Consider the following 13,668-nt stretch of genomic DNA (forward strand, 5'->3'; position numbering starts at 1 on the left):
TCGAAGATGTTGTGTGATAAGAAATTACAAGTTGATGACCTGAGAATGTGAACTATGCATCTAAGTTAAACTATCTTTTGTGACGCTTCTGAGTGCTATGGTTCTCAGACACAACGCCAGGCATGTGAAGGGAAATACAGTTCTATGAACTTACCGAGGCTATCATGGTTTATACATGGTGTGTGAAGAGTATTTATAATACTATACGCTAAGGGTGTTCATATCAGGCAGGTATGGGTCTTCAGTGATGTGACTAGATCCTTTAACACAAGCACTACACCCTCTGCATACATGCAAGATTAGTGTTGCTGTTGGTTTTCAACGGTTACACTTACGCGTGCTTATGCTGGCCCCACCCGGTCCGAGGCGGTCCGAATGGTGTCCGACTCCGAGCTCGCATTGGGGTCTCCGGGGTCAGTAGCTGCCTATGAAGTCCACTATATTTGGTGGTTATAGTCACCGGGGCGGACACGCCCTCTTCTCCGCCTGCAGCCTTGCCCTAATTTCTCCGCCCGATCCTTCCGATGTAAGACTCAAAGCGTGATTTCTCAAATAGGTAGGTTTTCTCAATCAGTGCTTGCTGTCTTTGTCTTATCCCTTTCATATAACTAGAACAGTTTAGTCGAAAGTCAGAACAAAAGAGTAAAATGGGTCCAAAGACAATCTACGACAAGCTGTTCGACCGCCATGTCGCCGTCGAAAAGGATGATGGTACAGTTCTACTTTACATAGGTAATTCATAACGCTTTCTTTTGAATACATTGTCTGAAAACGAGTAGATAGACATATCATCCACGAAGTGTCATCGCCAGTGAGATATCCGTTCCTTATGATATCTAACCTGCGATGGCTGACTGGCAAACATAGCAAGCATTTGCAGGTCTTGAAGCTCAGGGACGAAGTGTCAGACGCCCTGATCTTACGCTTGCAACTTCAGATCACGTAAGTCGTCATCCGATATGCAGCGTAGAACATGAATTGCAGAGAGAATATCTCATGATGGCCAGCCAAACAGAATGTGCCCACTACACCTCGACCTCGTCGTATGAAAGAGCCAACCGCTAGGCTACAAGTCCAGACTTTAGAACGCAACGTCAAAGCCCACGGAATTCAATACTTGGGACTAAACTCCAAAGCACAGGGCATAGTGCACGTCATTGGGCCTGAGCTTGGCTTCACCCTTCCCGGCACGACCTTGGTCTGCGGCGATAGTCACACGAGTACTCATGGAGCCTTCGGGGCGCTTGCATTTGGTATAGGTACTAGTGAAGTTGAGCATGTGCTTGCCACGCAGACAGTTTCCACTTCAAAATGGAAAAATGTGCGAGTTTGGGTTGAGGGTGCACTGTGTAACGGCGTTGGGTCCAAAGATCTAATGTTGTATATTATCAATAAAATAGGTTTGGGCCTTGGTGCACGTTCAGTTCGTTTATATATATTGATTTTTCTTTGATAGGAACTGCCGGTGGCACGGGAGCTGCAGTCGAATTTGCTGGACCAACGATCGAAAGCTTGAGCATGGAGGCTCGTATGTCTCTCTGTAATATGACCATCGAAGCTGGGGCCAGAGCAGGCATCATTGCTCCAGACGATGTAACGTTCGAATATATAAAAGGACGCCCTCTTGCTCCGGATGCTTCAGTGTGGGATGAAGCAGTTCACACTTGGAGGAGGCTCAAATCAGATCCAGAAGCACGCTTTGACCAGGAGATCAAAATCGACGCCACCGACGTTACTCCCACCGTGACATGGGGTACTTCTCCTGAGCATGCCGTGCATGTGGGCGGACTTGTTCCACATCCTGAGAGTTTTCGTGAAGAGTCGAAACAACTAAACTGTAAACAAGCGTTGCAGTACATGGGTCTCGAGGCCGGCACACGAATGACCGATATTCCCATTGACAAGGTGTTTATCGGATCCTGTACTAATGCACGATTGGAGGACTTACGGTCTGCCGCAAATATATTGCGAGGGAGAAAAATATCGCCTAATATAAAGGCAGCACTGGCTGTACCAGGGTCTGGGATAGTTAAACAACAAGCTGAAAGCGAGGGCCTCGATCGTGTGTTTATAAATGCAGGCTTCGAGTGGAGAGAGCCAGGCTGCAGCTTATGTATCGGATTAAATGAGGACCAGCTGAATCCTTATGAACGGTCTGCAAGCACCAGTAACCGAAACTTCGAAAATCGCCAAGGTACTGCTGGAAGAACACATTTGATGTCGCCTGCTATGGCAGCGGCAGCGGCAGTTCAAGGAAAGATCACCGACGTACGCGACTTTCATTGCGAGAAAATAGAAGCGTCTGTGCCGTTAAGCTATCCAGATAACCTGGATGATGATTCAAGATTTGATGAACCAGAAGAGTCATCTCAGACTAGTGATCGGGTCGTGGAAACAGTCAACAAAGTCTTCCGAAGTGTCGAGGGTTATGTGGCTATCATGGACCGCGCTAATGTCGATACCGACTGCATCTTACCAAAGCAGTTTTGCACGACAATAGTGAGAACTGGGCTTCGGGACGGGCTATTCCATAACTTGCGCTGGAGTCCAGAGGGGAAGCCTGAGCCATCCTTTGTTCTCAACCAGAAGCCGTACGACAAAGCTAGTGTGCTGCTCTGCACAAAGCCAAATTTCGGTTGCGGAAGCTCTCGAGAACACGCCGTCTGGGCACTGGTAGATTTTGGAATCACATGCGTGCTGGCACCAAGTTTCGCTGATATATTTTTCAACAACTCTTTCCAAAATGGACTTCTTCCAGGAATCGTGAACAATGAGACTATATCAGCCGTGGAGATCCACGCCCAAGCAGGCCGCAAGATCAAGGTCGACCTTGAAAGCCAGAGTATCTTTGATGATAATGGCGCTAAAATAGGGTCATTCGAAGTAGACCAACACAGAAAGCAGCGACTTTTGGAAGGATTAGATGAAATCAGTACAGCTTTACTGCTTGAGAATCGCATTGCCCAGCACGAATCACAAAGAAAAACCAAATGGCCTTGGCTAGACACATGCGTCACCACTGGATGGGGCAAATTATTAGGACAAGGAAAAAGTCGATTGCCCTCTGTCAGACAAGAACCCGAGCTTAATTGGTGATGTATTCGCACATGATATGCCATTTTAATGATATCGTGACTTCGTATATGCATGTTGTTTAGAAGCGTATAGTATCTATAGCAAATTAAATTCATCCACCTTGCGCATCCCACGGAAAAGAGTTGTCTATAAAGTGAATATCACCCAGAGAAGGGCTTCTCGATCCCATATTAGCCGATTGTTTGGTAAGCGATGCCGCGTTCAAGTTTATCGGCGAGACTTGTTTTACGGAACTGATTTGACCAATATATGATTGGCCTTTATAATCGAAGAGACTTGGTTGCAACATTTGAGTATCCTGCTCGTAAAGAAGTCTATTGACCATCAAGCTTAGTTGGTTGACCTCCTCAAAGAATTCCGGATGAGGGCTGGTGGCCATCCGCCTTTTCAGCCATCCAAAACATCCGCTGGCGATTCCTAAAGGTGCGAAATGTTCGCCCCGTGACTCGGCTTTTACAGCTACTATAAACATGACGACAGCTGCCAGTAGAGGAATACTAAGATGCGTCCTATATATTCTGTCAGATTGATGCGAAGCTAGGAATGTGCGAAACTTACCAGTTAAGGCTGCAGGTCTCCTGATCAAGTAGTCTTGTTCCGTTAAGTAGTCCCTCTACCAAGTGAGTACAATGCTGTAAACTGTCTGAATATGCCATTTCATAATTGAAACAAAGAGCTGTCGGACAAACAACTGCCCAGCGGTGGATAGCAAGACCAGCTTCTGCGTGCTTTAACTGTAAGTCTGCTCTTATGCATGTAGAGTACTCCTCTGCAGGGCGTTTCTGCATGGCATTTAACTGTCTGTAACGCTCTGGAATGGATAATCTCCATGTCTCTAGAGCTTTTTGGAGCCTATTGATACTTGTCATTGTATCTGACTGCGTGAGTTTCAAGGCTGAGCGACCATAGAGCGTCTTCACAATGAGAGAACATAAACGTGCGTAGCGATAATGCAATAGAATCCAGTCAAATTCTTGTTGAGAATCTTCTTTTGGTCCAGTTCTAAATGGCGGAGGAAACATTATTAACTCGTCATCAATCATCTATAGACATGTTAGATTTAAAAGTTGAGGAACCCAAATGCACGCAAATCACCCACCGAATGCCCGCCAAATCGCATCATGAATGGCTTTTCCAAGGAGTATATCAGCCAGAAAGATCCTTGAAAGTGATTCCTTTCCTCGCTTTTAGGCATACTCGTGGAATATTCTCCAAGTGTTGGCATTAGAAAATGAATGAGATAGACTGCTTCAGAGAGAAGAGATCGCGCCAAGGCAGCGTCGCAACCTTTCGACGCATAAAGGGCCTAATAATGTCCCCAGTCAGAGATGAAAATTGCTAGTCAAAAATAAATCTTTCACTATACCATGGTGGAAACTGCCTATCGAATGTCAGGTAATTGTTTACTTATCAAGTTATTGGTAAATTGACTTACCTGCAGTTTGAATAGACATGCTGGGCCGCCATGCGCCTTTTTCCAGGAAGCTAGAGCTATCCTGAAATAGTCCTGAGACTTCTTCGTCAAATCAGACGATACGGTGGTGCCCACTCGCTTGGATATAACTCGACTTCCAATTGCGAGAGCGCTATTTATGAAAATGATTGCCCAAGGATCGAGGGAACTGATTTTGAACGTCATGTCTACCAGCAAGGTATGGGTTTCCTGACGACTAACAAATTCTGGGACTCTGCGCGTATGTCAGCATAAGCTCGTTTCACATTATTCGGCATCGTCGCTTTCGAGATGGGCCTTACGAATAACAATCATCGAAAAATGCTATAATTGTATCAGCTACAATATGACAGAATTTGCGTACTTGTGTAACACTCACCATCAATATAAGACATAGTGAGTTCTAGATCATCCAGCGACGATCCGCCAAAATGAACCCCTTCTGGGGAAGAAGAACTCGGTTCTAGACTATGTTGCCCAGCGACCTTCCTGCTCAGCCGTACAGAAATGTTCTGGGCTATACTCTTCAGCGTGTCGCTATTAATATGGCTTGATATTACATGAGTCAGGGATAGGCTGGAGAAATCACCTGGATAAAATTTAGCCATGGTATTTGAACAAGGAGGGGGGGAATTGAAGATTCTTACGACACATGTTCATGGCCCAGAAACTGCTCCATTCCAGGTCCGGCCCATGCTGAACATCATGGTCGAGAGTGGATAAACCATCAAGCGACGGTACGATTCTAAGATCATCTGTCCCGTTAAATGACCGGGTAGAATCCCAGGTCTCTGTCTGGTCAAGCCGAGTGGATGTTTCCGATTGTATTGGAGTTGTCCTTAAATAATCTGTCAACGACACCAATCATGGATCTCATATTTCTTGACTTCTTACAGGGAAGTCTGGAAAGGCAGACTGATTGGTTCGCTTGTCTCTGGTTGAACCGGTGTTGTCAAATCAATATCCCACGTCTGAAGCATCCAATTATCTTCTCGCGATAGGCTTTTGGCACTAAAAGCATCCCCGGTCTCGGAAATACTAGACGGTTTGCTATACGAGCATGGTAGATTCGATTTCTGTCGGTAAAGGAGCAGGATTAGCGCGATCAGTATGAATGCTGTAGAGTCGCAAATTTACCTTGCATCGAGAGCAGGGTTGAGCCCCATCACCTGTTGAGTCGTGTTAAACGAGGGGTAATCGTCGGCATGGTACATAAGCTTCACTTACATCGTGTTTTGCGTTGCCTGCACTTTATACATGCTCCTTTCCGGCGGACAATTCCACTTCCTATTCCACTGCTCATCGTAGATCAGTATACAGACATCCTCATGGTAACATTTCGGTTAGATGAGCGGGGTCAGGATTCACTTTTCATATCGCAAACAGAATTACCAACATTATAGTTGGCTGAGGTAATACTAATCTGTAGTGCTTTGGTCTAACTCTCTCACTCCAACTCCTATTTGTGAAAGATGGCATAAGCACATCCATGATGTTTCTAAGCTGACCGCATTAGTGTGACAATTGTGGGGCTGAAATTAAGAATGTCAACCGTCTGTCAGAAGAGTGGATAACTCACAGCCAATTATACCCCTTATGTCAGCAACTGCTGATATGATGCTATATACGCGGTATATATGTAACATATATGTGTGATACTAACTAGAATTGGTTTAATGCCCCGGGCACGCTTAGTGAGCTAGAATAAGCTAGAAATAGTGCTTCTAGATATATGATTGGTGATTCTATATAACGAAGCAGTGCTACTAGATAATGAAGCGGTGCTACTAGATATCGAAGATATTGAAGTGACGCTTTGATATAGGAAGTATATAAGAACGCTTATTTACTGTTATGTATCTAGCTTATTATGTTTTATTCTCTTAAGGAAATAGAATATTACTATTACTTTTTAAAAGTCTTTGTAGCCTATCACTGTGATAGTATTCTATTTTATCTTAAGGATTGCCTTACACAACGTTCTCTCTTGTCTTCTGTTAGCAGAATATCCAACTCGATTTACATCTTGGTGACGAGTTGTTGAACCAATTGAATTGACACCGTCAGGGTAATTACTAACCAAACCAGTCCTAATTTGTCACTAGGCAGCTTATTGTTACGAAACCAACAATATACACGCTTTAATAAAAGATTAGACTCATTAGAGTAATGAGGTCCTATAGTTTATAGAAATATAATAAGATTATTAAACTAGTATAAAATAGATTTAAAGATTATATATAATAAATATCTATAAAACTTAGCAAATATATATTAAGATATATACTAAATAAAAACTATGTAAAGATATTTATTTATTATTTATTATTACTTAATTATTTTAATTAATAAGATTAATAAGATAAATCTATATTAATATATATATTATAATAAGATCCTTTTTAATAAATATTATAAATTGTAAAAAGTAATGCAGTGGGGGAAACCCACTGCATTGGCACCTTCGGGAGGGTGGTTTCCCCGGTGGCCGAAGGAGATGTATTTATATCTGAGCATTAAGCAGATAAATAGAAAAAGAGACAGCGAATAGACACCTGGCGCGGCCGGTGTAGAGAAGAATCGATTTGGTTATTATTTGAAAGTGTTTTATTGGTCTGTTTGTATGCACCCTACCTGCGCAAAGGAAACGACGGTTCGATATACACCCTGCTACATCTCGCGCCAGTCCTTTTACCAGGACATTCACATCTTCCACCACAGTAAGTTTATATTAATATTTTTAAGTTGATTATAAAATATACTAGATTTAGATCTATAATAAAAAAATAATTATTTTAATTAGAGTGTCATTTGGTTCGGATTCAATTCGGTTCAGTTCAGGCTAGTGTACTGTGTTTTCCAAACCGTTCGTTTTGTAGAGGTAAAGCCTAAACCCATAATTTGAGTCTGAATCAAACGGTCAAACCATAAAACTAAAAAATTATGTGATATTACATTATTAGGCTAGTTTATTACTCAACGAGATCCTAAAGATATAATTATATTTAAATAAGTATTATAAAAATAAGATATAGTTCTTAATATAATTAAATTTTTGTTATAGATAAATAAATAGAATAATAGATTACAGAAATAAAAATTAAAAAAATATAATTATATTAATAATAAAATAATTAATAATCATTTACTAAAATCTTTTTTTCTCTTTGTTTTAATTTAGACAAAAACTTCAAAAAGATTTATAAATTATATAATCTAGATTTAGTAGATTATATAACTATAATTACTATTATATAATTCAAATAAAGAGATTCATAGGCTATATAACTTTAAACTTAGGTCTATTGGGTTACATGATTTATTCAACACCAACTTCATCTCCCGAGTATTCTCCTCTGTATCGTGGAGTTACATATATGTATTGCAAAAAACAATCAATATGCTAGTCTTCTAAATTATGGACAGATGACGAAAAGGAAGATGATCATGAGTGGTAAGGTACATGGGCTTTCGCATATACATCAATTGATATTTATACCTATTTTGCGAATAAACTACAGCAGCAAAAATCGTCAGGCCATTGTCGACGCTATAGGAGATTTCAGTAGGTATCCATGCCATTCAACTACCCAGTACATAGTCATGCTGTATTCCTCGACGGTAAATATGGCGTTAGATGGAGCTACGCTCCTAGCGTAGAAATACAATAAGTCATTATTAGATTTACTTGTTTACTTGCAATTAATTTGAGAAGAACTTTGTACAAGCTACAAGGTCCAATTGGCTTCTTGCTTCTTCGATTGAGGGGAGGTGCTTGTGGCAGCTTATATGAATCGGAGCTGGTAGACAAAAAACAAAATTCCTTGACGATAGTGACCAGCTTTACTGATATTGACCCAGAAGGATGATACGATATGCTATGAAAAACCATAGCAAGTCTAGAGCAAAGCAAAATTGATTAGTAAGTACTATAAAATGCTTCACGAATAGAACTATTTGTAGGTATAGTCGTTGTCGTGCTTCCTTACGATTTAGCGCAGCACACCATGGAGACCCACCAAGCATAATCACCTTTACCTTTCGGGCCACTCACGGTTTTCCATAAAGCAACCAAGGCCCTGCCATGATATTTTACTTCGTCTTAATCGCCCTCAGCCCAGTAAATAGGACGACCTAATTCATCCCCTAAACATTTACGCCATGACTGCCCAGCACACTGCTATCCCGACCAAGAGACAATCTGTTCCTCAACCTAATGGAAACAGGCCTCGCACCAAGATCTGTGTCTTCTGCGGCTCCAGCGCCGGCACGAAGCCAGCGTACGTAGAAGCCGCACAAGCTTTGGGAAGAGCATTAGCAAAGCAAGATATTGATCTAAGTAAGTATTTCGCGACTATATATTACTTGGTCCTAGAGCACAGAAAAAGACAAATCGGAAAATAATCATTCACTAACTCTTTGTACTGCAGTCTATGGCGGTGGAACCATTGGCCTTATGGGTGAAGTCGCAAAGACCGTCTGTTCGATCAAGGGGCCCCAGGCTGTCCATGGCATAATCCCCCAGGTTCTGGCCGAGTATGAGCGCACCGATGCATATCAAATTGTCGACAACAACGTCTACCTCCCCGACGAATCCAAGTACGGCCGCACAACTGTCGTGCAGGATATGCACACTCGCAAGAAAAGAATGATGGAAGAAGTCCTCAGCGGCGGGCCTGGAAGCGGCTTCATTGGCCTCCCCGGAGGTTACGGTACCATGGAAGAGCTCTTTGAAGTCATTACGTGGAACCAGCTAGGGATTCACAAGCTTGGAGTCTGCTTGCTTAACACTGAGGGATACTGGGACCCAATCGTGGAGTGGGTGGAGAAGGCCAGCGGTGATGGGTTCGTCAAGAGAGCGAACAAGAACATTATTGTTACGGCCAGCGATGCTGAGCGGGCTATTACTGCTCTACGTGACTACAAGGTATCCCAGGGTGTCTATAAGCTGGAATGGAGCCAACTTTAATCTGGGAATAAAATGAATTTAGCGATATGAACATAGACAAAAGCGGTCTCCGATATAATGCCACCAACTTGACATTCCCTATTGAGCTACATTGACAGCTCACTATCCCAACTTATTAGGTTTATATAATACAATCCACGAAAGTTTGCTATACACAATCGTCACGCAATGATTGAAGACGTAGCGTAGATTCTATCGTTAATGTCAGGGAGGGGGGTCAATTTGCAACCTCGACCTTGTTTTCTTCTTCTACTTTGCTTTAGATATTTAGATAGACAATGCAAAGGCATCTGCTTAGTGAACATAGTTCAGTCCTTCATAAAAGTGAGGGTTCAGCGTTTCAGTTCGACCGGACTGACATTCACGCAAAATGCAGAGTCCTCTGTCAACATCATTCCTCTCAATGACACATGACAGGTCGTTTTATCGGCCCTCGAAGACTGTTAGCTACTCATGCTGCAATTTCTTACCAAAAAATGGTTATATTGACTGATTATAGCGATCCGAGTGCCGTGCTTTCCCATGTGGAGAAAATGTTGCCGGCCAAGCTCGTTTCATGTTATATCGCATCTGTCCTCCGATTATGCTGGTGATGGCCATATTGGACACCGTCTTTACCTGCTTGTATAGCTTTAAATCCTATATTGCACTGTATTTATCATTTTCGATTACCTGCACCACTGAAGTTTGCACTACCGACAAAACCAGGCGACTTGGGATACAACGCAATGGATACCAGCAGGCCACAGGTTGCTATCAAGTGTACTGATAGGACACGACCCATTTATATGTCGCGTAACCGGTAAGACTGGGGCATTTCTGTTCTTGACAACTACCTTAGGGCCGAGCCATGCGGTTAGGCGTCGTTAGAAATGAAGAAGATAGACCACTAAGTACGGTGCTATAGCTAACGTATTGTGACCATATCTTATCATAAGCAGTTAACTGGGTGGCTGTATAAGTCCTTGGTTGATGGGACAAATGAAAGTCCTAGATCCCTTAGTTGATAAAAGGCTATCAATAATCAATACATGGTGAATACAAATGAATAAACCTCTGCTACCAGGCAGAGGTCAATCGTGCTCTGTCTTTACCGAAGCGCCACTCACCGTTGAAATGTGAGGTCATGTTTAACCATACGCTAACCTTGAAGTAGAGTACCCCAAATCTATTTTCTATCCATTGTTTTCCAATTTTTGTCAGACAGTGTTGAAACAGCGCTGATGATGCACTTGATGAGCGTGTTGCCCCCCTTAATTAAGGAGGAGGTTACTTCGAGGTCCTCTCACTTTCAGGTCTTCCTTTAACCAATCCAGGACCAACTCGCCCAAGCGACTATTTCCCGTTCGTCCCACCGTACCATCAATGGCCTGCAACATCTTATCCGCCTCACCCCACTCCTTGACTGCACCCAGGCTCATGTGTACCAGATGCGTCGGCCACCCAGCCAAGTTGTCCAGAATGTGCGTCGCATATACGATCGTACACTCCCTCTGTTCAGTCTCACGCTTCAACCAGCCCAGAAACTCGGCGCGACTAAGAACATCCAAGTCCACAGTGATTTCATCAAGGAACAGCACCGTCCAAGGTCTCAACAACCCCATTGCGAGCTGCACACGGCGACGCTCACCGTCAGAGACAGCATGCATGCGCCAACGGGTATCAATGTCCAGCAAAGAGACAAGTTCATCCCTTCTCTCGGGGTAGGCATCTCCTCCTACGGAGCGGAGTAGTTCCAGAACGCCAACGTCATTGCGGACAATGGGGTTGACGACCCATTCAAGACCGAGGTAGGTTACGCCTTCGAGAGTCTCATTAAACGGGTTGACACCACCAATGCTGATGGCCTTGGGTGGACAGAGACGCTTGCCGGCAAGAAGCCGGAGAAGGGTAGTTTTGCCGGCGCCATTGGCTCCGATGAGGAGGGTTCGTGATCCTGGAGGGAGGTCGAGCGTGATGTTGCGGACCCCAGTGGGATACTCGGGGAAAATGTACGTGAGGTTATTGACTATGATGCGGGGTGGGGCTGGCATTTTGGATGGTTATTCGGTTGCTGGCGACGGGGGGATGGTTGTGTGAGAGAAGGGTCGATGGCGAGGAGATAGGGTGGTGAGGTGGTGGGAACTATGCGGAGAGAAGATGTCAAGTTCATATAGGGCGTGGTTGATTATATTTTCGCGAAAGATTCGACATTTTGATTTGGCTTTCTTTTTCGAATCAAGCAGGAACATTCGAGGTTTATAATCCATGGCGAACTAGTTAGGGCACACCCCCAATTTCATTCTACTTAATTAAACTCGAAAAACGAGACGTACTTTTTAGCTCGGTCCGTTATGGACAAAATTACGTGGCAATTCACGTTTATGTTATCCGAAGAATTCCCGCTATATTCAATAGGCTAGGAGAGCTGTGTCTATATACGGTAGTTATAGCCTTCGAGTACTCAAAGGGATGGGGTGGTCCGTGCCAGGACTTTTGCTTATACATGCAAAAGTCATGCCAATAATAGCAAAAATAGCAATAATAATTTCAGCTGCTACTGGATTTGGTTAGAGCGCTCGGTATGGAATAACTATATTCTATATATAAAAATATTAATTATTTATTCAGAATTATATAAATTATTCGAATTTTAATAAGAATTCTGCTGTGTTTATAATAAATTACTGAATTCCTTTTTCACTGCCTTCCTCTTTGAGGCTGCAAGGGTATTGGATTATCGTAACTTGTATGGTAATTTGAGGGCACATAAGGCATTAATAATCTGGTTATTTGTATGGCTTGGCTGCTCAATAACCGGGTTACTAGGGTGTGTTACAAGGTTTGGCGTAACCCAGCGGTCCCAGCCGCACCCAGCCGCATCATATGGTCCAATAACCCACATACTAACAGCGGGGAACCCACTTTGTAACACATACAAAGTCCCGCTCATATAACCAGTTTGCATCTGACTGGGTTATTGGGAGGGGGGTGTTACAAGGCTTAGTAACCCCAGCTGCACACAGGGTTTAATAACTAGTTTGCAACTAATCAGGGATGTGTCACAAGGCTTGGTGTGACCCAGCCGCACAGGGTTCAATGACCAGCTTGCGCCTAACCGTGCCACCTAGCACTACTTCCGCTTTGGGTATACACTAGCTTAATAATATTTTCAGCTCAATATCAATTTTTTATATATTTTAATAAATATATGATATAAAATTTAAATAAAAAAAAACTATTTTTAAAAATTAAAACTAAAAAAGCTTATATAATAAATAAAATTTAATATTTCTTATAACTATCTTTAAAATAAATTATTAATTAAAAATTATATTTAATATATTAATTTGTGAATTTTTTAATAAATTATTAATTAATAATTAAAAGAATTTTATTATATATTAAATTTAAAATATTTTATTTGAAAATAAAGTAATTTTAATAAAAGTCTATCCCTATATATTAGACTAAATTAATATTAAAAGATGTTACGGGCTAGGTCCCATCTTACTGGCCTTATATAGGTCCAGGAATTGAGTAGATTCAAACGTGAGAAAGAGAAAGAAAAGATTTGTAGAGATTCACATTATTGAATGTCGATACAGGCGAGTATAGATCCCAGGGGCATCCTAGTGAATCTGATGTAGCGTCAGAGAGTTCTTCTATAGCAAACCAGATGCAGACCAGGTGCAGTTATTCTATAAGAGTAAAGCCTAAGTATTCTAAGGGCTAAGATCTTAATATTACTTCCCCCCTTCGGCAAGGGCGTTGTGGTGTTGGAGCTAGTGGTTGAGTGCTTTAATATTTTCTATAGATTGGGCAGATTCCTATATAGGTCGTGTATATCCGGTCTAATAGATAAGGTATTATTTTATATATCTGCGGCCTTAATATATAGTCTATTTGTTGAGTATACTATTGACTAGATACTCTTTATTGCCTTCTACTAGATGTATTAGTGGCTGGTAATTATATTAAGTCTGTAAAAAGAGTAGATATATGCCTGTAAAATAGAGGAATATTATATAAAAAATATTATAAATAGTTCTAAGGATATTAAGTTAGTATATATAGGATCCCACTTTCTTTAGTATAGTATATTTTATATATTGGATGTCCAGTTTCTTTAAAGATCGTTCAGTCTGAATGTTTTAAAGATTTAATTATA

General features: G+C 41.9%; 4 protein-coding genes across 4 annotated transcripts; 2 read left to right on the forward strand and 2 right to left on the reverse strand.

The window, feature by feature from the left end:
• Positions 1-647: 647 nt before the first annotated feature.
• On the forward strand, positions 648-3,096 carry TRUGW13939_08759 (uncharacterized protein; the record flags this gene model as incomplete). Its single annotated transcript, XM_035491888.1, has 5 exons — positions 648-711; positions 780-811; positions 868-942; positions 1,016-1,400; positions 1,457-3,096. 5 exons carry the CDS (start codon positions 648-650, stop codon positions 3,094-3,096), a joined length of 2,196 nt encoding a protein of 731 aa, XP_035347781.1.
• Positions 3,097-3,187: 91 nt separating this feature from the next.
• Positions 3,188-5,715, reverse strand: TRUGW13939_08760 (uncharacterized protein; the record flags this gene model as incomplete). Its single annotated transcript, XM_035491889.1, has 10 exons — positions 3,188-3,605; positions 3,655-4,139; positions 4,196-4,402; positions 4,463-4,477; positions 4,532-4,784; positions 4,852-4,873; positions 4,929-5,138; positions 5,197-5,387; positions 5,444-5,599; positions 5,687-5,715. 10 exons carry the CDS (start codon positions 5,713-5,715, stop codon positions 3,188-3,190), a joined length of 1,986 nt encoding a protein of 661 aa, XP_035347782.1.
• Positions 5,716-8,710: 2,995 nt separating this feature from the next.
• Positions 8,711-9,518, forward strand: TRUGW13939_08761 (uncharacterized protein; the record flags this gene model as incomplete). Its single annotated transcript, XM_035491890.1, has 2 exons — positions 8,711-8,888; positions 8,980-9,518. The coding sequence occupies 2 exons, from the start codon at positions 8,711-8,713 to the stop codon at positions 9,516-9,518; spliced, it is 717 nt and encodes a 238-aa protein (XP_035347783.1).
• Positions 9,519-10,771: 1,253 nt separating this feature from the next.
• On the reverse strand, positions 10,772-11,551 carry TRUGW13939_08762 (uncharacterized protein; the record flags this gene model as incomplete). The annotated part of the gene is made up of 1 exon (XM_035491891.1): positions 10,772-11,551. One exon carries the CDS (start codon positions 11,549-11,551, stop codon positions 10,772-10,774), a length of 780 nt encoding a protein of 259 aa, XP_035347784.1.
• Between the last annotated feature and the right edge of the window lie 2,117 nt (positions 11,552-13,668).

The sequence above is a fragment of the Talaromyces rugulosus genome, chromosome V (assembly GCF_013368755.1).
Source record: "Talaromyces rugulosus chromosome V, complete sequence".
NCBI lineage: Eukaryota > Fungi > Ascomycota > Eurotiomycetes > Eurotiales > Trichocomaceae > Talaromyces > Talaromyces rugulosus.